This window comes from Apostichopus japonicus, chromosome 16 (genome assembly GCF_037975245.1).
Source record: "Apostichopus japonicus isolate 1M-3 chromosome 16, ASM3797524v1, whole genome shotgun sequence".
Taxonomy (NCBI): domain Eukaryota; kingdom Metazoa; phylum Echinodermata; class Holothuroidea; order Aspidochirotida; family Stichopodidae; genus Apostichopus; species Apostichopus japonicus.
In genome coordinates this window covers 16,833,611-16,858,700 of record NC_092576.1, presented here as the reverse complement: position 1 = coordinate 16,858,700, position 25,090 = coordinate 16,833,611, and the positions used below count along the sequence as shown (strand labels likewise).

Genomic DNA, 25,090 nt, shown 5'->3' with positions numbered 1-25,090 from the left:
GCCCCGGGGTAGCGGAAAATGGGTGTTTGAGGGTGTTACCCTCTGCTCGAAAACCCCACATGGTATGCCGTTACTTCGACGATTTATTTGCCAAAAAGGCGTGTCAAATTAACGTTTAGTTTCCCGCTAGGGCCTACTTTCTGGGCCCTCTAACACCCGCTACGAAAAAGTGCCCCGAGGCAGCGGACGGGATCCAGGGAATGTCTGGTACATCCCCACCCCCAGATAATCGGTAATCGACCTCCAACCGGTCGAGATTCCCAACAATATTGCGATACCTGTGACTGAAAAATCCGGTCGTAGCAATCAGCGTCGAGCCCCACGTGGAAGTGTGAAGACGTTTCTTCTCGACTGGCTTCAAAGAACCCAGTGACAGGATAATGGTTATATGCGGCCTTTACACTACACCGTAGTAGTTTTCTGCTTTTGATTTTTTCCATTCGAAATAGCTTTGAGTTTGACCCACAGAAATTCATTAATAGTTCAAAATTAGGATGAGATCTCTTACAAAAATATCGCTAACCTAATAAGGTGATCAAGCGCACAATTTTTATAAAGAAAAGGGCACATTTTTAACCTGAGGAAAAGTGGGGGGGGGGGCACGTGCCCCCTGTGCCCCCCAATTCCGCCGCCCTTAAACATAATGTAAAAAAAGTAAGCAGGTTGATTTCAAAAAAGCTTTAATGTGAGAGTAAAATATTCGGTGATCATCTTTAATGTTGAATCATAATTTCTTCTGACAATTTTATATCTGGAAACAGCACCCTTACTAAGAGCTACGATGCTGAGATATTCTAGCAGTGTAGAATATTTGTTTCCATAAATTCCAAATGGTTAAATTCAATTACAAATGCCTGTGGTATAACAATACACAGCATAACGCTACTGAATCTTTCAAAAAGTCATATATTATATATATATATATATATATATATATATATATATATATATATATACATATATATGTATACTTAGTAAGAAACGACCATAAAAAAGTCTTAATTCATTGAACTTGAGTATTAACTACACCACGTATTCCAGATAAACAATATCATTCTTGTGAAAAGATAAATATGACTTTTCGGCATTCGGTTGAGAATATATGGAGCAAAACGGTTTCTGACCGCATGTGTTGAATACTTTGCTACAGGTAGTAAAGCTATCACGTCAACTTGCTTCCATTTCTGTGTAACACGCATTAAAATTGACGAGCGACTTCATCGGCTACACATTACGTGAGCACACCTTGGTTAACAAAATTATTCTTGACAGGTCGAGAGGGAAGATATATTTGTTTGTGGGAATATACTTTTGTAATTTAATCATAGCTTGAATCTCTACATAGCATTAGCATTTCTATGATTAAATGTGTTGCTCCAAGCAGAAATTCCCCAGACACGACTTTAAAGATGTCATTGCTTCGTGAAGAAAAAGTCAGATGAGACATGTTAATAATTAACAAAAACTCGTATCTAAAAGTCTGGGAAACACTTCCAAGGACTTCATGAAATCTTAAACAAACCACCGCAGGCGCCGATTTGAGTGAGTTTTATAGCAGAGTACCTAGATTGAATATGTAAGAGAAGACGATTTTGGAAAAATATGGCATGTTGACCCGAGTAGCTTGTCCGGTTATTAGTATTATAGATATGACGCATGTATTATCAAGAATTCGATTGCATTAAATTATAAAATGTAAACGTTTTATTGTAAATAAGCTTTGCGTGTGTACATGGCCATATTCTGCAAAGGCCTTAACGCTGGTATCAGTTTAAAACAGCATATTTGCTTACAGAATTTGCGACGGAGACTGTATATATATATATGTCGCACTAGAATATAAAGAAACCTATGTCTGATTGTTAATCATTTAACATAATTGTTATCAAAAATGTGAATAATTAAAGTTAGAAGTTGCAAATAGAGACTGAGAGTAATTCGTGCAACGTTACCCTTAGCCTGTGCTGTTTATCACATTTAAATTTACATACCATTAAGCAACACGTTATGATTGAAGTGAGATGAAACGTCTGGTTAAAATAAACTGAGTATTTGACATTACTTGCAATTCACTTATTGCATTTAGTAAATACTTCATGCTTTCAGAAAGAAGTATAGAATGATTAATAATCCACGTGATTAAAATAAGTCATTATTTACATTGAATCAGCAAAATAAAGTAAATATTTTACAATGTTCACATTACTTTAGACAAATCATCGATATTCTCAATCGCTTAAATGACTATGTTACTAATGTTTTGATATTTGGAATTACAATAAATAACTTTAAAGTAAATATGGCGACCTTTGTATGCACATTTGAAAACAAAATAAAATATTATCTGTCATGATTATTGTCCGTCAAAATCGTCATTATTTTACGACTAAGGACTTAACAGCACAGACACATTTTCATTATTTTTTCTATCCTAGTTGAACTATTTAACGGTTGAATTAAAATAACAATAACATTTTAAGATTATCCAAAAATGTTAACGAACTTGTCACAATCATTACGAAATTTTTAATTACTTTAACTTCTCCTCTGTCTGGATATTAGATTTATCGTCAATCAACGGTACTTGTTTTGGTCGGATCTTAAAAAGACGTTCCCCCCTCCGAAGCGCATTAACTGCACAAGTCATAACTTTTTTGTGGACTTGCAGCTTTCCTAGGATATGGAAAACGCCCATCAACAGTTCTCCTGTGTTTTAAAGGAAAGAAAATGGTTAACGTGATATATTGTTCCGTTTTTGTATAAATTCCGCTATATATATATCTTACTTTAAACAACTTACAATATTTATAGTCCAAAGTGAGCGTACAAGTAACACTAAAGCTCAATTTAAGTTGATTTCATTAACTGTTTCGACTTTCGGAAGTGAGGCCATAACGACTGGAGAGGCCCTAAGTGTTTTTATTCCGGAATTAGAAGACTATTTTAATGGAACGAGAAATATATTTGTTTTCAAAACTAAACTAAAGATTCTAAGCAATTTACCCATATCTCCAGTACAAAACGTTAAGGTTGCGTTAAAATGTTCAGTTCTAAAACCAATTGTCGCTGCAATTGATATTTTGTTACAAATATTAAAACAAACGATTTTAATTAAGTGATAACATTAACAAATCTGACGCAAGCGTAACTCATCATTTTTGCAACAATGCAAACGAGATATTTTATATAAAAAGGATCAATTTAAAATTTTGTTGCAAATTGTTAAGTTGATATCATTTGATATCATTTGATCATATCATCATATCATATCATTTGATATTGAGAATTTTGGCAGCACATTTATGGGCGAATCTAAGTTTTAAGATTTGAGGAATGTTTCATTTTGTTTCGAGTTGTTGATCTATTAACTCAAAAATTTATCATTTTGTGTCAAATAGCTAACCCTATTGACACGAAGTTCTTACCATTTTGATAAAAACTTAATGTTTCAATATTTCCATTTTTTTCAATTACAATAGATTAAATTATAACTTACCAAACACAATAGCTATTACTATAAGGTTCAAAAGTATTAAAAACACAGTAAGACCATCTTCGGATTCATCGTGATCAATTGCAGCGATAAGAACATTAATCAGGATCGCTGTTAGAGCAAACATCTGAAGGAGAACGAAAGCGAATATGTTTACTGGAATTGTTCAGCATTAGATTAAGAAGGATTTTTAACATTTAAATTTATATGAAATATTTATAAATAGCTGAATAATGTAAAAGCAGTAAGTATGTTAAATAATCAATAAACACATTGTTGGATTTCTAATTAACCGGTGACTAACGATTCTAACGTTATCAGGATATTTGTCTTATATGTGACAATTATTTATTTTAAACAGTAATTAATGAAACATACGTATTCAATATATTTCGTAATATTTACCTGAAGTTTTTGTTCAAATGAGCTCTTCATCGGTAAGTATCGTGCATGTAGAATCAAGAACAGAACCGAGATACCGATGGTTAGAAGAACTGTCACTCTGTTTTCCCAGCCAAGCAACGTTATCAAAACGGTTTGAGTAACCTTTCGAATCAGTTCGAGGATTTCCCAAAACCAATATTTGTCTTTGTAATTCTCGCATAGAATAGTTAGCCATATGGGAGTACTGCTATGGGTGATATCGTCAGTATTAGTGACCGGATTAGTGATATCGTCTCCACGTGATTCTGGACTGCTAAGGGTGCGCTCATGATATGATAATTCAGATCGCTTTTTCCACAAAAAGAAAAGCAGGCAAAACGCATACAGCACAGTTGCAACGAAAGCCAAGATTTGATACATTTGTAATGTTTTGCATTCAATTGCAAAATCAGATCGAAGGACTTCAACACAGTATTTTCTGTTTTCATCCCAGCAAAATCGTTTGCAAGCGCGTGGGTAGAGCTGGAAAATGATGGTACAGATCGGTGGGTAAGTCAGAAACAAGATAGCCAACACGTACGTTAGAATCTTTGATTTAGTCCCTGGCAAACTAATGCGATAATAACATTTCTTTATTTGGTATATTACAAAAGGTACAACGATGATTAAAAGTAGGAATATCATTGCGATGACAAATTCAAGTTTTGCGTTTATCTTCAGATCTTTCAGAAAACAATTAGGACGAATGAATATTCGCAAGATATTCAGTTCAATGTATGCAACAAATTCACCAATGACGTACAAGTTTCCTGCCCAATTTAACTCATGAAGGGAAGTGAAAAATTCACCAACAACTTGATAGAATCCAAGAACTATTTTGAACCTAGAGATGAACATGTCAATAAGAGCTCGCTTTGTACTATGGAGAACCTTGTTTTTCTGTTTTTGTATTGCCAAACAAGTAGTGCATAAACACATATACACTCTAAAAAGAAACGTCTTTTGAAAACGCGTTGGTGTGTTATTTTCTAAACATTCCGTTCAATAGCATCGTCCCGCATGGTAGTGCGCATTGGCTATTGGTGTTAATCCAGTTCTATAAACACTGCCATGTGTTTCCAAAGTTGTGATCGCGTAACGATATTGAGCTCGACGTATGCCTCAAATGTTTTTATCAACACCAGCGTCTTTGTGGTATATTAATATTAACAGCACGGCCCAAGTAGTATTAGCACCCAAGTGTTGATAGCAAATGATGTCACGAATTAAGCCACGCCTTCTTCAGACGTATTGATATATAATTGGTGGATTGAGGCTGACACCACGAGCGCGACACGCGAACGTCGTACGCCTGCAGTGCCTACCTAAATGTCATCATCACCTCCTGATTTACCGTTCTGTACCAGTCAGATTGAAAGGAAAAGAAGAGGTATTTTGCAGTCTGCTTAATTTTTGCATTACCGAGATTAATAGGGTGAAATATTAGACGTGAAAATTGAACATAGGCCTAGAACTAGCGACCGTCAGGCCAGAATTGTTAAACTAAAAGGCGGCAAATAGCCTAACGTTAACTGACGCTACACATTGACACAAAACGGAATGCAGATAGCCTAACGTGCTGTCTGCTAACTTGCAACTAAGTCAACCATGCTAAGTTGGACGCAGTCAGTACGGTAGGCTATTTAGCCCTTAGCTGCTAAGTCGGACACAGTCAGTAGGCTATTTAGGCCTAGGCCTAGGCTAGGTCTATGTTAAATTACGGGCCTAGGTTTGGGATCATATCTGCCTATTCAGTGAACTTTTTCAAACTGACAAATGAAGCCTATAAAACCCTGAATATGCTCAGAAGAAACAGGGCTAGGCTACCTGGCTCTAATTTAGAATCTGTGACCGAACTAGCCCTACTTCATACCCAGAATGTAATTATAATGATAGAGTGTCGTTCTCAAAATGCACTCCTGTACTGACTTAGTGCACAGTGTGATGTACTTCCTGTCACAGATTCTTAATTATTTCCCCAGGTTATGGGTCAATGTTCTTCAATTTACTTACAGATTAGAGGATTAAAGGTGGTGTGCGAAATTCATTTCGTAGGGGCAATTTGGGCTGGATTGTCTTAGTGGTACCGCTTTCTCTGGACTGACTCTTAATCTTATGACGGTACCGCACCTGCTGGCCAAAGGACCATCAGATTTTACGTTATCTGGGGAGCGAACCCACAAACAAGCGCCATCGCTAGGCCCCAACTCCTTGTGATAACTTGTAATTTTGATGTGTTTGTTTGTTTCCCAAAAATTTTGAAAATTAATAGCCTGATCAACAGTAAACATGTGCATTACGTCACTGTCATGTGTGCTACGTCATATACCACAGCGCACTGGTGCAGAGCACAGCATGCAGTCGTGAACTTAAGTGATCATGATTTCTGAAAAGTTTCCAGATTAGCCAGAATAATTAAATTTAAGTAGAAAAAACTGTAAGAACTTAACAATACTACCCTAACCCTATCGATTAAATAAATATTAACTGTAGAAATTGTATTTCTAGCCTAGCCTACAACTATCTATGCCTGAGTATAAGCCAAAATGGAACCGGTAAAACTAGTTAAAACTAGAACTCCCACAGTAATGTTAGCCTAACAACAGTCAAAATGCATTATGCCTTAGTAATCTGCTAAACAGGTTGGACTTGGTCGTAATTAAAACCCGATTTTCCCTAGGCCCTAACTAGACAGTTACTAATATTTAAGTCGTATTTTGTGAAAATTGTCATTTCCTAACCTGTAGAATTTAATAAAATAAGTCTGAAACAGCTCGTAATGTAATAAATACTTGTAATTATCTCACACAGACCGGCAAAACCACCAGAAAAGTGTGCTAAAGCTAGCATGCCAATGTGACACTATGCAGCTATCAGTACTTATAAGTAAATCAAGCCGCAGTTTGTGTTAGCCGCAGTAGCAAACAAGAAAAATCAAGATTTCCTCATTTGTGAGTGTATTGCCACCAGATTTATTATATTGTTCCTAACATCTTATAAATACTAGAAAAAAGCCAATCAAAATCATAATTTTTGGTTGAACATGTTGCTTGCATCTGGCCACCCCATATTTCTTACACCATTACACGTAACTGACCCACGCTAGTTTTCTGAAAGTGGAAGCACCGCAGCGAAACATGACACAGTCAACTATTCCAACGTTAGGCTAACTTTATCAGTGGGCCTATCTTAGCCTAGTATTTCACTACAAACGTGCAGGAAAATAGCTATTTGGGGCCAAAGTGACCCCTAGGTGACATTTGGCCTCAAATCCCTGAACGCACCCGTACCTTTGGTCCTCGGTGATACTGACTAACTTTCATGATCATCCAATTTGATCTGTAGGAGATGCACTTTTCAATTTTTCACACAATGGCCGAAACTGACCTCCATGCTGACCTTTGCCCTAAAATTCCTGAACACCCCATATGTACTATTGGTCAATGGTAATACTGACCAACTTTCATGATCACCACATTTAACCCCTGCAATTTTTTAATGTTTGTCGAATGTTAGCGAAACTTGGTGGGTATGGTCTATCTTCTGTCACGTGAAATTTAAGTATACAGTTGGGGTGACTGGAGGTCATTTGCTCTGTATAATTTGCATAATTTATGCAGTTTTTCAAGTTTGTCAGATTTTCACAAAATCTAGTTGATACGGTAAAAATTCAGTGCTGATAGTTTTTAAAGGCAGTAAAGGTCACTGGAGGTCACTTAATATGCCTAATTTGCATAAATTGTTGAATTTTAATAAAAGGTGGCCTGCAGGCTCCTGCCAGATGGTGCCTAGAAATATGCCAGGAACTAGTCGTAAAGTCAATAACAAAAATGACATATTATTAAAGTTTACTGTCAAAACATGGCTTTGTCATTATACATTTCTAAAAGAATCACAATTCACTATAAACAAATAATATAATTAGATTCAAACCCCAAAAGGAAATTCGGACCCAGAACCCGGATTCACACAGTCGGGGTCAAAACTTGTGGATAAATGTTCCTAATGACCTTGTTAGTAATTTTATTTATTTATTTATTTATTATTTTTTTTTTCTCTCCACAGTGCAGTGACCTGTTTCTCTCTGTTGTGCTATCTCAAGCTTCTGTAAGTTAAGGATGGCATCATTTTGTCCAGTAAATTTTTCAGTTTGGTAGTTTTTCAGATACTGTATGTCATGAAATAAACTATTTCTACTAGTGGTTGGGAGTATCTTATCTACTAGGTATAACATCATGGGAGATGAAATTATTCATTGTTGCACCATGTGCAACTACATTGCAGATAATTTTAATCAGTTCACAAATCATATCAGAGAATCCACAGGAATGACCCTCGCTTTAGGGTCTATTGTGAATTTGGGGACTGTGGATTTTATACAGGGTATCACACTCCCAGAGCAGACTAATTACCAGTAAGCTTGTTAGGAAATGCATGATGTGAGATAGCAAAACCAGCAAGCAGTGCCTCATTAACAAGATAAGTGGAAGATGCAAGGTCAGATTGGTCTCATACTTGGCTGGTGGAATACCCATAATGAGTAGATGGTCCCCATCGTTTTCCAGTGCCGATCTCATCAATATTCATGAGTATGTAGTATGACGAGACATGGAAGAATACAAAAACTAGGACAGTGCCTGAGTGCTTCTTTTCACCAGGTTACATTCTAATTAGCATTCTTGACGTGACCCATACCTTCTGCCAAATCTCTCTAAGACACTGTTGACCAGGACCAAACAATAACATCAGTCTGTTGGTGTACTTAACTCAATAGCAGCAAGTGTCTTTCGTAACTCCATGGTTAGACCATCTGCCATGTGTGCCAAATTGGACCACAACAGGAGTGTTCCTCGCCTCCTCAAGATACCCAGTCACCAAGCATATCATGCCATTGTAAAAGTATATTCATCCCTGATGTATAGTACTCAATGGTCAGAGCTCTTTGACTGCTAATGTGCATGTTGCCCAGGTTAATGAAATGAATATGTTTTGGGGATGTTTTGCTCTATATGCAAGAAAGCTTTGAATATTTTTTTTTTCTTTTTAGTCATATTTCAGTAGTAAGCTGAGCTCCAGAATTCATCAGCTGCATTGAAGGAAAACAGAAAAATATCCCTCACCACCTGTTCATCAGCTGAGTCACCAGACATGCCAGTTGCAAAAAGATTCCACTTGGGAAGGTTGGTTTGCATGCTCTTTAACCCTTTACCTACGGACGCTCAGAAGGAAACGGAATAACATATTGCTTTAAAGTACAATGATCATGTAAATATGCCTTCAGGTATTTCGGTACCGTCTATTGAGGAACTCTAAAACCTCGGACAAACTTTCAGCCGATATGAGTGTGAAAGTAAGACACATCTGCTTTTGCGCAATACCCCTTGTGACATCACAAGGGCCACTGTGGGAACCTGTGTAACACAAAGTTAATGCAAAACATACTTTGGAAAACACTGTAACAAATGAACTCAGATTGGGATCTGAATACAAACTTACAAAATTGTTCACAAGATTTGAAAGAGTTTCATTAATTTCCTCTGTAAATATTACCTTTGGTCTTTCCACAACCAAGGTGCAAAGTAGCAGCATTTACTGTGTAGAGTCTATGGGTGGCCTTGGCATCCCCCCCCCCTCTCCTTGTGACGTCATCGATGAAGGTGAAATTCATTAAAGATAAAATAACTCAAAAAGGCATCATGGTCAAATTTGGAATGTTGGGATTTTACATGCCTTCTTTTTCTCTGTGCCAGTTTAGAAACAATCTGTTTCATGACCATAGTTTTGAGGTTTAAAAAGCATATCTAAACAATCGCCAGGTTAGCATAAAATTTTGAAAAATTCACAAGATTTTGGGAGAAAAATATGTCAATTACATAATCCAAAATATAGATGAGGTAATACACGAAAAAAAATAGATTCAGCCTTCCATGGTAAAGTAGACTTGCTTGCTGTATATGTAATGAATCCTTGAAAATGTGTTTTCCTATTCTTCAGTAATTTGCCCGAGCGCTGGGATGAAAGGTCATTTGTGTCTGAAAAATGTGTGAGCCTACTGAGTCTGGTTCCAAAACGCTTACATTTTATAGGTCTTAACCTGCTCATATGGGACCCAAATGAGCAGGGGTTCTCACTTGGGGACACTGAAAGTATAAGAGGTACAATCTGAATAGAGAGAGACAATGAATCATCAATAAATGTGAATTGTTAGTGTGGAACCACACTGTACCTGCCCTTCATAATACGATTTTGGCAATGAACACAAAATTTATTCAATTCTAGACCTACGACTGGCAAAGTTTTATCCGAAGATGACTTCCTGGAAAGTTGCGATGAACTTGTTGATGAATGGAATGGGCAGCGACGTGAAGCCACTATCAAGATGCTAATGGCAGTAGTCCGGCCCAACTTATCATCATGGAGACTTGGCAAAACAGCGAAGGAGGTTGTGGCAATGATTCCTTGCCTGCCGGATGGTGGCTATGTGAGTTGCTATGGTGTCACAATTATGTTCTGATGTAGCCTACCTACAATTGATCTAACAATAAGGTACACATAGAGTACTCTGTGACTGTGTACACAAATGATGTGCATGTGTGTACTGTATGTGTTTTCTGTAGAATCACTTATAGCAGAGTAACATGACCTGTATACGTGGCCCGGCTCTCTTTAGGTGATGTCACTACGTATGCACTCAGCAGTAGGGAATAATATTGGAAGCAGCAGTCTGCTCTGTGTTACCCCAATCGGGGTTTCCCCTATTGTGACGTCACTAGAAGGGACAGTATGAGGCTTAGCTGCAGGAAGGATAATTAGTTTGTGGCTCAATTTTAAAAATAACATGAAAGACCTTGGCACCCTTGCATTTATCCCCCAATTAGAATGGTTAGTGACCTTACTGTTTGCCATGGGCCACCACTCTTAGTTATTAGGGCTTGCTTTTTATGGTTTCAGATTCTAGAAGAACTGTAGGCATGGATTGGCCGCTCCAACATAGAGAAGGGCCGTCAGTTAATAAAGGCCAATTCCAACAAGCTCTTCAGAAATGTTGCCGAAGTCCTAACTGATGCTCCTTCCGTAAGTTGTCATTTAATCGAAGGGGCTTGGGGTCATAGACACCAGTGTTGTGAGTCGGTAATTTACCGGTAAATTTACATGGTAAATTTCTGGTAATTTACTGCCATCATAATATACCGTGGTCAAATAGGGTAATATATTGTAAAATATGGCATACAGCAGTTTTCATGAACAAGGAATCACAAAGTCATTGACTTTCTTGTTTCAGGGGGGAGGCAGAGGTGCACACTAGCTCCTATGCCTTTTCAACACCTATATGCACTTAATTATGGAGAGGGTAAAGAGAGACCCATACTGCAGGGTTTCATTTGGTGAAGTTCGGGTGTCTGACCTGGTATTTTGTAGATGATGCTACCTTGCTTGCAGAGTTTGTGGTTTCTCCGTTGGGATTACATGTGTCATCGACCAAGACCAAAATCTAGTCCTTTGGTGGTATCTTGGACAGTACTGTTGAGTTTGTCCCTGTTTTGGGTGAAAATGTGTAGGTCACTGAGTCCTTTTCTGCCTTGGCAGTGGCTCTGTGTCGTGCGAGCCTGAGTTCATTTTAGTAATTATTTTTGGTCTGGCATGCATGAGTCATGAGGTTGCCGGATAATGGTGTTTGACAATCACGTCATTCGGGCAGAGGGAAAAAGCTCCCCAAGTGTTCAACTCCATTGTGCTTCCAGTCTGCTATACTCTAGTGTGGCATGGACATTCACTGTGGGGCTTAAAAAAGACTAGACTCCTTCATGACTACCTCACTTGATAAAGTAACGCAGCATCCTTGTGTGCAGAAAGTCACAATTATGTGTTTCTATGACAAATGAGCTCTTTTATATTTGAGGTCAAAGGTTATTATTCGGTCCCTTATAGCTTCCTTGAACAGGATATCAGAGTAGGTATATATGAATGGCAACATTACTATTTATGAAATGACTTTCAAGAATATATAGTTACTGTTGATAATATTCATCCTATTTAATTGCAGGTTGACAACATTGACATGCCGGAGGTTGTCCTTCGCCCGGAAGCTTGGCGTGAAGGATAAAGCCCCTCTTGAGCTTCGCAGCCTAACAATCGACAATAACATCAAAATTATTTATGCTGTTGGTGAAGGAGTATTCATTGACTGTGGAACAAACAATTCCCTTAAAGCAATTGTTGCTCTGCTGGGTGGATATTACATTTTTGACTTGAACTATCCGGCCATATATGGACAGCTGCTGGGCTTCCTCCAACAGCATATTCTCGAAAAGCCGTACACATACTTCAAGGGAAGCAATTACCAGCAGTTTTCTAACAAGCTTAAATTTTCCATTAAAGAGCTTTAATTTTTCTTGGAATGATTCTTTTGGAGTTGACAGGTGTTGTGGCTTTTTGGATTCAATGAAGTAGTGGATGTTAATAAAAAGTGCATATTCAATAATCTGTTTCCTTTTGTTTCAGTCCTGTGCACATTTCATGATATATATTGCACTGTTTAAGAGTTCGTAATGTGAACAAGATGTACCACTCTTAATAAGAAAAGTTTGTTTCAACCCTCATGTGAGCACAAGTAATTCATTTCCAGATTGAGAAATTAACCCAGTCATCTTTGTGTATATAAAAACTGGGATTTTACCTTAGTTCAAGCAAGGGCTGCTTAGTGTGCTTCACATCTTTTACCAAGCTGGTTCCCAGACTGTCCCGGGGTCATCTAAGGTCATTTTGGAACGAATGGTTAAAACGAAAATAAACACCATGCTTGCTAAAGCATTAATCCCTGTTTCAACACCCAGTGTTGCTTTTAAAACACAATTGTTGTTATAGACGCGTATACGCGTTAATTAAGTGTTACATGGCTGAAGACGCGTTGAGGCGTTAATTTTACATGAACACATAAACGTGTTAATACCTTATCCGATTAACACTAAAACGCGTTCATTAAGTGTTACAAAAATGTGTTAATTTAGGCGTTAAAACATTAACACCATTTGTTAGAGTGTAACCAGTAGTAAGATGCCAATGACTTCAAGGATACTGTAAACTAACTCGGGACATTCCAAGCATTGGCCTAGAACAATGTAATAATTACTGATACATTTGGAACACATTAATCCCTCGTAGCCAGTTTCGCATGTGCCTTCGATATCAGTCTTGTTATTTAAGCAGCTTTCGCTTCGCGGACAAGAATGAACGTTTGGTAAGTCTCCGGAGTATTTCGTTGCTGAAAGATCGAAAGTGGCCGATTCTGTCTTTAGGTTGGCTACAAAGCTTTTGTACTCAGTGAGATTTGCTCCTGGATATTCCCAGTTCCAAAAGTAACCCTTTCTTAATGTCTTGTAGTCCTTTCCATGACAATCCAGAACATCATTTTCGCAAATCTGACACACATTAAAACGGTCAGTCCTGGCATAACCATCCATACAGAAGCAGGCTCTGAATCCTGCGTGTATGGTTTTGTTCGTTCCTTCTGGACAAACGATGCAATCATCGCTGCTGACTCCTTCACCAAGGGGAACGTATGTTCCCGCATTGCATTTCTTGCATTCTACTTTGTTTGGGATGTTTGATACTCTGGCGATATCGTCTTGATAGTAACCTCCTGGGGAAACAAAAGAAAATCGATATCCAAGCTATTTATGAATCGCCCCATCTACACCTTCGCAGGATCTTAACATGGTAGAACAGCGTCGTACATGTCGTGTTTTGAGCAACCTTATAACGGCCAGCTTGCTAACTGAGTGTCTAACATGAGATCAAAATTAGTTGGTCTAAGGTTTTATCCATACATTATTATTGTGACAGAAGATATATTACTGTGATGACACAATCATATTTATTCTAAAATGGAAAACCCATTTTCTTGTGTTCTACCATCTACTCTGTTCGTAAATAACACAGCTGAAACATTGAACATTTAACACATCCGATTAAGACAAGCAGATTATTTTTCCAGAAATTCTGTCATTATGAGTAGAATGTACCACAGTCTTGGGTAGAATATGGTGAGGACTGATCGTGGCAACGTCTTCACTAGACATTTGTTCATTATGGAATTTCCTGTTTTTTTCCTTTTAATAACCTTTTCAAATTCAAATACGGCGTACTGCACGGCTGATATGAATTCAGCTTTTACCACTATTGACTTGAAAATTTCTTATGAAGCGGCTTGCGATACTGAATTCTTATTAAAATAAAAGTAAAATTAAATTCTTAATCGTTCGTATGTTTTTAGTGTGGTAACAGCGTCCATGGCCCTAACTTTGAATTTTTCGTTACGAAAGTTACGGCGTTGCCGGGAAATTTGAGACTCTCCGATTGGAAAACCATACATTGTTGTTGAGTGCAATGTAGCAGTATTCCCCTTTTTTGGACATAATTACCATCCCCGAGTAAATTTTAACTACATCAAACTAGTACATAACGAAGATTCTTCAACAAGACGAAAAATAGTTTGTTATTGCTTTATTTTAATTCATAATAAACATATAATACCGATTGTCGTCACTCTGATTTTTGAAATCACAACAAGTTTTACAATTATGAAATCGTTTGCGCTTAACGCTAGCATATAAATCATGTGAAATGACAGTTCACATCTTCATTTTGCGTCACGATATCAGCATGCATATGAGCACGCAACTTACCAAATAATTATGGATGCGACATTTCGCAATCCTGCTCATGCAGTGAATCTCAATGACAATGTTCATTATCGGTCTCGTACACCGGTCCAATTCCGCTGTTGACCTCTGCGCCAACTGGATATTGAATCACACCCATATCAATCTTAATAAATATATATGATATTACTTGATACCTGGTGGACATGGTTGACATCCTCCCGTTGTTTTGCCGTAAAATCCCTGTTTACACGGTGAACAAATGTGCAGTTTCACGCCTTCGTAGACGCATTCAAATCCTGATGCCATAAACGATTTTTCAACTTTTAAGTCGGTAATATTGAGGTTGAAAGAAAAGTCCCGGCTTAGGCATAAACTTTGAGAGAGAAGAAACGAAGATAATGAATTACAAGTTACTTCTTAAATGTTAACTAGTATACAGTTGGAACAGGGGGCTTTTCTGTGGGGGTGGGGATGAGGTAATTTTACAGCTGATATTGACTGGAGGTGTGGATGGCAGACAAGGAGCGTCTCAGTTGTGTCCAGGTAAGACGCCAACAGGAGCTCCATCACTTGCAGTCATGTCCATGTCTTTTTAGTAATTTCCCATCAGGAAAATACATTACTCGAGTTTCCTTTATTAAGTTGCGTATATGTCCAGATAGTGGTAAAGGTTTGTTGTAGGTTGTCACTTACTTTGGTTCCTACATCTCTGATTCAAACGTTTTATTACCACAAGTATTAAACAATTTTTTGTACTAGGTCTTAACCTGTTTACATTAAATAACTCACTCAATTAATTACTACCTAGCAACGTTGAAATCCTTTAAATCGGACCAAACCTATCGCACAGGGCATGTTTCAGGGATGAATCATTCACGCAATTAGCATTATTCATTAGTAAACATTCTCAACCTTACACTTTCGTTTGAAATCCTTCAAACTTTGGGACCTCAATGGATTGAATTTTGTCACAGGCAACGTACCTTTAAGAAAAAAGTACAGATTATTAGACGTTAGGAATTCTGCTCGTCGAAATTATTCATCACCATCAGAGATATTATGAACATTACTGCAAAGCAAAATTAATTATACTTGCTTTCTTAAACTAGTGTTGTTAAACTGTTATAAATTATTGTCGAAAGAACGATTCATGACAAACGGACGACACATATCCAAAAGTCGGAATATTATGCACACTTTGGGATATTTATAAAAGTGAAATGGTGACTGTAGCAATGAGAGAAAATTTGTTTTCTATAATATTTCGTAAAATTGAATCACACTTGCTAAAATAGCTGGTAATGTTTCGACTTGAAACGCAATCGACTCGTTAGAACTGTGCTGTTTGATAGATGAAGGTTATTATATATCTTACAGTGTTACGTTTCCGCTGTGGTTTGACACAAATTCCAAATCCAGGTTAGGAATGATATTGCCATATAAATGACTGTAGCGCAAAAGAAAAACAATTGAAAAAAATATAAGGTGTAAATGCTTCCTGTGTATGAACATGACTTTATCTAATTTTCATCTCTCTGTTGTATTTATTCCAGCTGTCGTCGTCTGAGTGAAATATGTATTTTTTTCTGACATTGGTCACATATGCAGAATATGGGGTAGACGGAGAGTGCTTAATCCTACTCGAAGAGCATCAACAGGACGCAACATACTTGAATTTTGCTTGCGGTTAATGAAAATTACGTTCCTAAACAATAATGTGACATGCATCAAACACAGTGGAGAGATTACCATAATTTTGTTTTATTGATTCTTATCCACTGACATTGATCGATCAATAATAAAGTGTAACAACGTTAGAGTACAAATGAAAATGAAAGATGTCATTTTGATTTTCTATACTTACAGTTCATTCAGTACTTGTCCAAACGTATTTGCTTGCAATTCATATATTTCGTTGTTGAATAAATACCTTAAATGACAACCAATAAGATCTTGATATGTTAATATACGTAAATGCAAAATGCAAACAAAATGGAATGTAGTATTTCTCACAGTTGTTTCCTTTTTCGCAAAATATTCATGATCATGCTATATCTCTGAAGGGAATGTTCCATAAATGCCACAAAAAAAAAAAAAGATCGTGCATGCCTAAATTTTAATGTTTGTCTACTGTTTTTAAACTTAATAACCCAAACAATAAAAGCAGCAGAGCACTATTGGAATATACAATTAATACCTCTTTGACAAATGCGACAAATGTGTTATATGTTGTGAACATAATTGTTGTGGTTAAAAAAAAAAATGTTCATTTTTATGTTGTATATAGACACTGCCGTTCATCCAGAAATTGTGGAAACCGAAAAACATTGCAGTTATGATTAAACAAACCAAAAATTAAATCTAAAACAAATATCATAAAGGATAAATAATCATATCGCGTTCCCAATTCTGTATCTTCCTAAATTATCGTCTGACTCCTCGTATGATTTTTTTCTTACTCCAAGATGTAAATATTCGGCTAACACTAGATGAATTAAACTTTAGGCTCGCCCTATAGGAATCCTATATGATCGTAGTTCCTGGTCCCCCAAATTAACTGTTTTACAGCTGGGACTGTGCGTTTTTCAGTCTGATTGGTCGAGCTGAAAAAAAGATGTCAATCAAATTCACGCGTTATTCACCAGGTGCTGCAGTGTGCGTAATTGAATAGCAGAAAAAAAATATGAAAAACAAGAAGCATAATTTTTGCCATTGTGGTTCCCCCTCTCCCTCTCCCCCCCCCCCATTCCTCCTCTCCTCCAAACATCACCCTCCGAAAACAAAACGATTTTGAATAACTTACAACTTTTGAGGTCCAGCAATGAAAGCAAATGGTTCGATCGTGTGGATCTTGTTATCAAAGATTAACCTATTTTAAGACACAAAAAGACGAAGGGACATAATGTAGTGTCGAAAATCTTCGTACCGGAAAATATATCATTACAGAGTGTTATACTTACAAACTTTCTAAATTGTAGAGTCCTCTGAAAACCTCTTTTGTGATGTAGGTAATGTTGTTCTTGTTTAGGCATACAGTACTGATGTTCAAATGACCACCCTCCGAGGGCAGAAGGATCCTTGGAAGGTGTTCGATTCTGTTTCCATGAAGATATCTAGAAAATAATAGAGCTTTTGCAATAATTGATTGGAAGAAAATGGGAATTGAACTCATTGCCATTCATCGAACTCGAACATTGCAATGAATCAATTATTTGAATTTAATTGGGTTTTGGGAAGTTTAAATAGTATGAGGTACGCAGCTAAAAGTAAGCTAAAATGCAGCCCACAACGTTCATAGTATACGCTATGCAGCCTTCACAAAATACGCTACTTAGCTAAGATATAGTTCACAGCGTACATGAAAATAGGTTTTGTATATTAAATTAAGTACTCTTCACAGCTAAGAGATTGCTGAAGACAGCTCACAACTTTCATACAATACAAGCAGCGCCATCTCTCTCCCACAATTCCTAAACTGTCCGCATTATACGCAGACTATACTATGGGTAGGTTATCGATCCCTGGTTAACTTATTAAAAGTACAATTGAACACTTACAACTTTTTCAGTGCAGAGAGAGCAGCAAATATTTGATCTGGCAAAACCGTCAAATAATTAAAAGACAAGTCCCTGAAAGACAGAAGAACAATTGCTGTTTAAGAATGTGTAAAATCACTAGCCATGCTATAATTTCTTTTTGTATTCTAATACATATTATGTTCGAGTTAAATGGATGAAATATGTAAGTTTAGGACGCAATTAAACATTCTACATTCTACACCCGTACAGATTTAGCCAAAAAAAGCTTACCAGTAGCGATATAACAATACAAGTATCACGCAAAAGTTATACAAACATGTCTGTAATTGTCAGTTCTCCGAAGTCCAACTATTTTCCATTCTATATTGAAATACTATCATAAGGTTTAGAAAATCTTCATAGCAATTTCAGTGAATGTGCGTACGTGGGTGTATCTTCACGTCTAAGTGCATTTACTGGACCAACATTCGGAAATGATTCGGTCAATGATTTGTCAAATACTCACGTATTAAGTAGAGAAAGTCAAAATTAACAGACGAGACTGCTGTTTTGCAATATTTCGAGAAAAAATATAAACAAAATATATCAATTTTTCTATCTAAGTACAATTGAACACTTACAACGTATTCAGTGCAGAGAGAGCAGCAAATATCTGATCTGGCAAAACCGTCAAATAATTAAAAGACAAGTCCCTGAAAGACAGAAGAACAATTGCTGTTTAAGAATGTGTAAAATCACTAGCCATGCTATAATTTCTTTTTGTATTCTAATACATATTATGTTCGAGTTAAATGGATGAAATATGTAAGTTTAGGACGCAATTAAACATTCTACATTCTACACCCGTACAGATTTAGCCAAAAAAAGCTTACCAGTAGCGATATAACAATACAAGTATCACGCAAAAGTTATACAAACATGTCTGTAATTGTCAGTTCTCCGAAGTCCAACTATTTTCCATTCTATATTGAAATACTATCATAAGGTTTAGACAATCTTCATAGCAATTTCAGTGAATGTGCGTACGTGGGTGTATCTTCACGTCTAAGTGCATTTACTGGACCAACATTCGGAAATGATTCGGTCAATGATTTGTCAAATACTCACGTATTAAGTAGAGAAAGTCAAAATTAACAGACGAGACTGCTGTTTAGCAATATTTCGAGAAAAAATATAAACAAAATATATCAATTTTTCTATCTAAGTACAATTGAACACTTACAACGTATTCAGTGCAGAGAGAGCAGCAAATATCTGATCTGGCAAAACCGTCAAATAATTAAAAGACAAGTCCCTGAAAGACAGAAGAACAATTGCTGTTTAAGAATGTGTAAAATCACTAGCCATGCTATAATTTCTTTTCTTATCCTATTAAATATTATGTTCGAGTTAAATGGATGAAATATGTAAGTTTAGGACGCAATTAAACATTCTACATTCTACACCCGTACAAATTTACCTAAAGAAAGCTTTCCAGTAGTGAGATAACAATAAAAGTATCAAGCAAAAGTTATACAGACATGTCTGTAATTGTCAGTTCTCCGAAGTCCAACTATTTTCCAATCTTAAGAAATAAGCAATTATACTATCTTACATTCCTAGTAATTATTATTACCGATATACTCTTCTGGTTTCTATTTACCTATTAAGGACCTTTCTATTGAATATGGCCAATAAAACAACCATATTATCTTTCGTTTCTAGTAACTATTATCACCGATACACTCTCCTGGTTTCCAATTACCTACTTAGGACCTCTATATTGAACATGAAAGAAAAACTTACAACAGCTCAAGATTTGTGATATTAATAAAAGACAATGAAGGACTCTAACAGAAATACAAAGAGTCTTCATAATTAAAACACTTATCAACCTTTCGATCGACAGTCGACATCAATATTATTAAGTACAAAACTTACATATCGAGAACACAAACTTGTTAAGTGAGCTCTAGAATGCCTTTTTTTCAATTACCGACAAAGGAGAGCTTTCATAATTAAGCCACTTGTCATCCTTTGAATGAACACTAAACATTAATAGTATTAAAAACAAAACTTACAGCGTCAGAAGTTTCGTTTGATTAAAAAATATATTCCCTGGCAGAGATGCTAATTTGTTGTTAGACATACTCCTGAAGGTAAAAGGCAAATTGTTATGTATACAAAAGTTAGTGTGTATAACGTTTCGATCCTAGCAGGATCTTCTTCGGAGACCAATTAGAACACATGAAGAGAGACAGATGGACAGACAACTAAACTGGACAATTAAAGAGTGATTTTGTCAGAAATAACAATGTTCGTCCTTTTCGTTTGGAAAAACTTTGCATGCTTTGGTTCAATAAAGTTTAATAACACTGAACTAGATTATGGCAGGCTTTGATCACATGTCCAAACTACGAGGCTATATGATTCATAACATTATTCGAAAATATTCCTTCCTAAATATGTATTGCAAGAAATACATGCCAATGACTTCTTAAGTAGAAGATATTGAAGAGATTCAAATTGTCATATTATTATATTTGTTTTGAAATTATCGACACAGGGATTTCATAAACTACTTGTATTGCTTCTTATGAAAATAATACGGCAATAACAAATTCTGAAGGTGTATAATTATTAACCAAGTCCTAACTATAATCATGAATACTGGGACGATCTCTTGCTCGACCACTTATTATGAGAGTTAAGTTTTATCAACATTTAATGTAACTGAGAGTAATAACTATATATATATATAACTATATATATATAACTATATATATATAACTATATATATATATATATATATATATATATTTATATATTATTGCTATCAAAGTCTATAACACTTTAATACATACAGTTCGAATAATCCCGTTTGACTAGCAAATATATTTTCGGGAAGGCCTTCTATGTTGTTGCCATCCAGAGATCTGTAATATATATATAAATATATATATATATATATATATATATATATATATATATATATATATATATGTATATGTATATATATATATATATATATATATATATATATATATATATATATATATAACACAAATAAATAGTCAAATGAGTGTTTCATTTGGAGGAAGAAAGAGAAAGGTTTTAGTACTTGCATTACGCATGTTAATCTATTGAAAACGTTTAAGTATGTTAACAGATAAATATGTAAACCATTGATATTATATAATTTGCAATGATGTAACCTGATCGTCATTAGAAGCATCCGTTTTAAAAGAACTAAAATGGATAAATAATCCCTCTTTCATTCATTCGCACAATAACAGCATAAAATAATGTTCACTGAAATGTGCAAAGCATGCAAATGAAACATGTGTCGACGTTGAATCAGAATACATAATTCTTCCATTAGTATAAAGTCTACCGTGATTTACATGCATATGCGCAATCCACTCAAAGAAGTATTTTCAACTTGACATTGATAAGTTGATAAACTATCAGAATAATGACGATCAACATACTACTAAAAACTATTTGATAGAGTTAAGGCTTCAAACCCACTTGAATGATCCAATCCCAATAATGGTCATCAACATATCACTATAATATATCAAATAGAATTAAGTTCCAGTCACTATAATGCCGATAATAAGCGTGTATATATATATATATATATATATATATATATATATATATATATAAATATATATATATATATATATGTATATATATATATATATATATATATATATATATATTATGGTGCATATACACTATTCTACCCTGTGCATAATTAAAACATCCACAATTGTGGAATCTCAATTCCCCATAAATTGTTTATTTTGTATTAAATTCAGCTCTCGCTATTGATGTAACTATGCATGACTTTATGTAATATTTATTTATTACAAACAGCTCCAAAATTGTACTTACAAATAAAGTACATATATACCGGAAAACATTTCTCCAGGCAGGTACGTCAGGTTCATTTGAGCTATGCTTCTGTGGAAAGCGGAAATAAACAATATAGCAATATTTTATTTTGTTGTGATTGTATATCATATTTTGTTTTGCTGGAAATTGCTATATCCTTACTCAGTATTGAGTACACTTTTTTATATTCTCCAATATATTTATCTCAAAGTCATTATTGATTGATATCATTCTGATACAATGCTCTTCGACAGTTTAAAGTTTGCAATACGTGTTCCGAAATAAACTGTGAAAATAGCTTCAATATACGTTTCGATATACGAAAGATGAAGATAGTTGTCAGCTGAGAGACGGAATTTTATGTTATCCATGCAGTAAACATATCTCAACATCTTGACAAAAAGGAACATATATTCTAATTATTCTAGTGATATTTTCAAGCAACTCCTAAATAGCGTATCGGGAAGGTGATAATTCAAATTGTCAGAGATTACCGTTAGTGAACCTGAAGCAAGCGTTTGTGATGTGATATTTATACAGCGTCATGGGTCGTTTTCCTTTATTCTTCGCGTTATTGGTTTGACCTTGGATTGCATATGGTTCCAATTTTCCCAGAGGGGATGTAAAATGAAAATGTATGCCAAAATCTCAGAAGTGTTCATATATAGATGAACTATAATTTTAAATGCAAATAAATCACATTTTCGTTATACTTATTACCTTTAAAAATTTCCGCAACATAAAAAACTTCCTGAATTGTTTTCAGTTACGAATTTGAGGATTTCATCGAGAGCATGATATAGAAATTTTAATATTTCCAATTTTAAACTTTAACAATTATCTAGACTCCTAAGTTACTGTAAATCACATTACATCATTTGGATGAAGGTAATGACGATTCATAACAAATTTAAAGTAAAAATCAACTTACAAAATATAAAGATTCGTAAGATTGGAAAATATCTGTTCAGGAAGAGTCGTCAGGCTGTTTCTGTCTAGGTACCTATAGCAATAAGTAACAAAACAACTTGTTTAAATAGTATGTATGGATTTCTGTAACACGCAAGCTTAACTTTAATTGTTACTGTTCGGTCACTGTCCTGAATAAAGAATGATTAATTCTCCGTATGTATGTATGGTTGAGGTATTATAATATGCAGAGCACCCTTATAGCTGAAATTCTAAATTTCAGATGGGTTTATATTTTGTGTTCTTGAATTTTTAGTATTAGCACAATGTAAGAAGCTCCAGTGATCTAGCAAATAGAATTTGAAACATAATGTATTGACTATAGTCGATAACAGTATCAATACCGGATCAACAAATTAGATGAATTTTCACCATTTCTGACACAAATAAACACTTTTTTCTCCACACCGATTATAAGAACATGTTACGATACATTATATCTTAGATGTATAACATATGGTATTCTAAGACACTGGTGATCGATCTAGACAAACACGCATGTAGGTGCAGCTAACTTGGACATTTCCTGGCTTTTCTGGCAATGTGCCTCATAAATAGTACTGATTTTAGAGCTGTATATTGTAAATCATCCAATCACCATATAGTAACTGACATTCCATCAACAACAATCTCAGTCCAGTTATCAATATTTTAGCCCGACGCTAATAGATGTCCAATCCCGTAACATGTAATAATAGTAATGAAATCAATAGAGGATACTTACAACATCATAAGATTCTTGAGATTGGTAAACATATTTACTGGGAGAGACGTAAACTTGTTAGCGGACAGATATCTGAAAGAATTGGTCATTCAAACATATTTGAACTCATAACTACTTTAATTTGATAGTAATATTCACTGATCTTGGAAATGAAAAGAAGAATAATCAATGCAGAAAGTAAAAAGGGGTGCCCCTACCCCAGTTTCGTAAAGAGCCTTCAAATTTCTTTTTAATCAATTAGAACAGCCGCTTTTTGTAGCAAAAATTTTCCTATTTTTATTTAAGAAATGACCTATTCCAGGCTAACAAATGCAGACAAGCTGTAAATAGAAAGTGTTTTTCTGTGAGAAACCACTTAGAACTTGTAATTTACAGTAAGTCCATTTTTGTGGAAAAACATTCAAATACTAGAATTGGAGGTAACATCATCCTGAGAGGGTGTTTTGTCAACTGTATCAATTGTTTGATTGTAGGTATTTTCAATCAAATATTTTGTGATAAGTTTCCAATTATCGGAACCCTATTGTAATCTTTGACTTAAAAATAGTATAACAATATAAACAAAAACGAAAGCTTACAAAATATGAAGATTTATGAGTCTTGAGAAGATGTCCGCTGGGAGAGTCATCAAGTTGTTTGAGTTCAGCCACCTAAAAGTAATCACCCCAAAAATTATTTCAACTTATATTAGCTTGTAGCACTAGCGATGGTCTTCAATAAATAACACAGAGGCGTCAATGGGTTCACACTGATTTCCTAAGTGAACAATGTACTCATCTACCAGAAAGTAATCTCCATGTGAAAGTTATACTTTCATTGTTTTGAATCACAGTTAGATCCGAAAATTGCATTAAATGATCTAATAATACTAAGTCATTGACTTAAATTGAGCATGTTTTCTTTCTAAATTTCTACTGCAATTTGCTTACACAAATCCGTTCTAGTACTTAATATTACCGATATACTCTCCTGGTTTCCAATTACCTACTTAGGACCTCTATATTGAACATAAAAGAAAAACTTACAACAGCTCAAGATTTGTGACATTAATAAAAGACAATGAAGGACTCTAACAGAAATACAAAGAGTCTTCATAATTAAAACACTTATCAACCTTTCGATCCACACTCGACATCAATATTATTAAGTACAAAACTTACATAACGAGAACAAAAGACTAGTAAAATGAGTTCTAGAATGCCCTTTTTCAATTACCGAAACACGGGAGCTTTCATAACTAAGCCACTTGTCATCCTTTGAATGGACACTAAACATCAATAGTATAATAAACAAAACTTACAGCGTCAGAAGTTTCGTTTGATTAAAAAATATATTCCCTGGCAGAGATGCCAATTTGTTGTTAGACATATTCCTGAAGGTAAAAGGCAAATTGTTA

The 25,090-nt window shown here is 35.4% G+C and overlaps 3 protein-coding genes across 3 annotated transcripts in view; all 3 read right to left on the bottom strand.

The window, feature by feature from the left end:
* Nucleotides 1-956: 956 nt before the first annotated feature.
* Nucleotides 957-4,256, bottom strand: LOC139982992 (uncharacterized). Its single transcript, XM_071996318.1, has 3 exons — nucleotides 3,899-4,256; nucleotides 3,497-3,620; nucleotides 957-2,706 (listed from the first exon to the last, which is right to left on the bottom strand). The coding sequence occupies exons 1-3, from the start codon at nucleotides 3,926-3,928 to the stop codon at nucleotides 2,531-2,533; spliced, it is 330 nt and encodes a 109-aa protein (XP_071852419.1). The 5' UTR covers nucleotides 3,929-4,256; the 3' UTR covers nucleotides 957-2,530.
* Nucleotides 4,257-12,927: 8,671 nt separating this feature from the next.
* Nucleotides 12,928-18,195, bottom strand: LOC139982987 (uncharacterized). Its single transcript, XM_071996310.1, has 8 exons — nucleotides 18,138-18,195; nucleotides 17,541-17,693; nucleotides 17,384-17,449; nucleotides 16,445-16,510; nucleotides 15,956-16,027; nucleotides 15,498-15,563; nucleotides 14,775-14,953; nucleotides 12,928-13,556 (listed from the first exon to the last, which is right to left on the bottom strand). The coding sequence occupies exons 7-8, from the start codon at nucleotides 14,884-14,886 to the stop codon at nucleotides 12,949-12,951; spliced, it is 720 nt and encodes a 239-aa protein (XP_071852411.1). The 5' UTR covers nucleotides 14,887-14,953; nucleotides 15,498-15,563; nucleotides 15,956-16,027; nucleotides 16,445-16,510; nucleotides 17,384-17,449; nucleotides 17,541-17,693; nucleotides 18,138-18,195; the 3' UTR covers nucleotides 12,928-12,948.
* Nucleotides 18,196-19,337: 1,142 nt separating this feature from the next.
* The window catches only part of LOC139982984 (uncharacterized), a 29,950-nt gene continuing 24,197 nt past the window's right edge, over nucleotides 19,338-25,090 (bottom strand). The window contains exons 8-14 of the mRNA XM_071996301.1: nucleotides 24,995-25,066; nucleotides 24,273-24,344; nucleotides 23,695-23,766; nucleotides 22,933-23,004; nucleotides 22,002-22,070; nucleotides 20,180-20,251; nucleotides 19,338-19,413 (exon numbers count right to left, since the gene is read on the bottom strand). Of these exons, the coding sequence (XP_071852402.1) occupies nucleotides 19,338-19,413; nucleotides 20,180-20,251; nucleotides 22,002-22,070; nucleotides 22,933-23,004; nucleotides 23,695-23,766; nucleotides 24,273-24,344; nucleotides 24,995-25,066 (505 nt within the window). The remainder of the gene's footprint in view (nucleotides 19,414-20,179; nucleotides 20,252-22,001; nucleotides 22,071-22,932; nucleotides 23,005-23,694; nucleotides 23,767-24,272; nucleotides 24,345-24,994; nucleotides 25,067-25,090) is intronic.

What these genes read in the sequence shown, in the direction of transcription:
- LOC139982992 (XM_071996318.1), bottom strand. Translation starts at nt 3,928, where the DNA reads ATGAAGAGCTCATTTGAACAAAAACTTCAG. An exon ending in CATTTGAACAAAAACTTCAG is followed by an intron (nt 3,621 to 3,898) that starts GTAAATATTACG and finishes GTTCTCCTTCAG; the next exon opens with ATGTTTGCTCTAACAGCGAT. An exon ending in AGTAATAGCTATTGTGTTTG is followed by an intron (nt 2,707 to 3,496) that starts GTAAGTTATAAT and finishes TTTAAAACACAG; the next exon opens with GAGAACTGTTGATGGGCGTT.
- LOC139982987 (XM_071996310.1), bottom strand. Translation starts at nt 14,886, where the DNA reads ATGGCATCAGGATTTGAATGCGTCTACGAAGGCGTGAAACTGCACATT. An exon ending in ATGTCAACCATGTCCACCAG is followed by an intron (nt 13,557 to 14,774) that starts GTATCAAGTAAT and finishes TTGTTTCCCCAG; the next exon opens with GAGGTTACTATCAAGACGAT.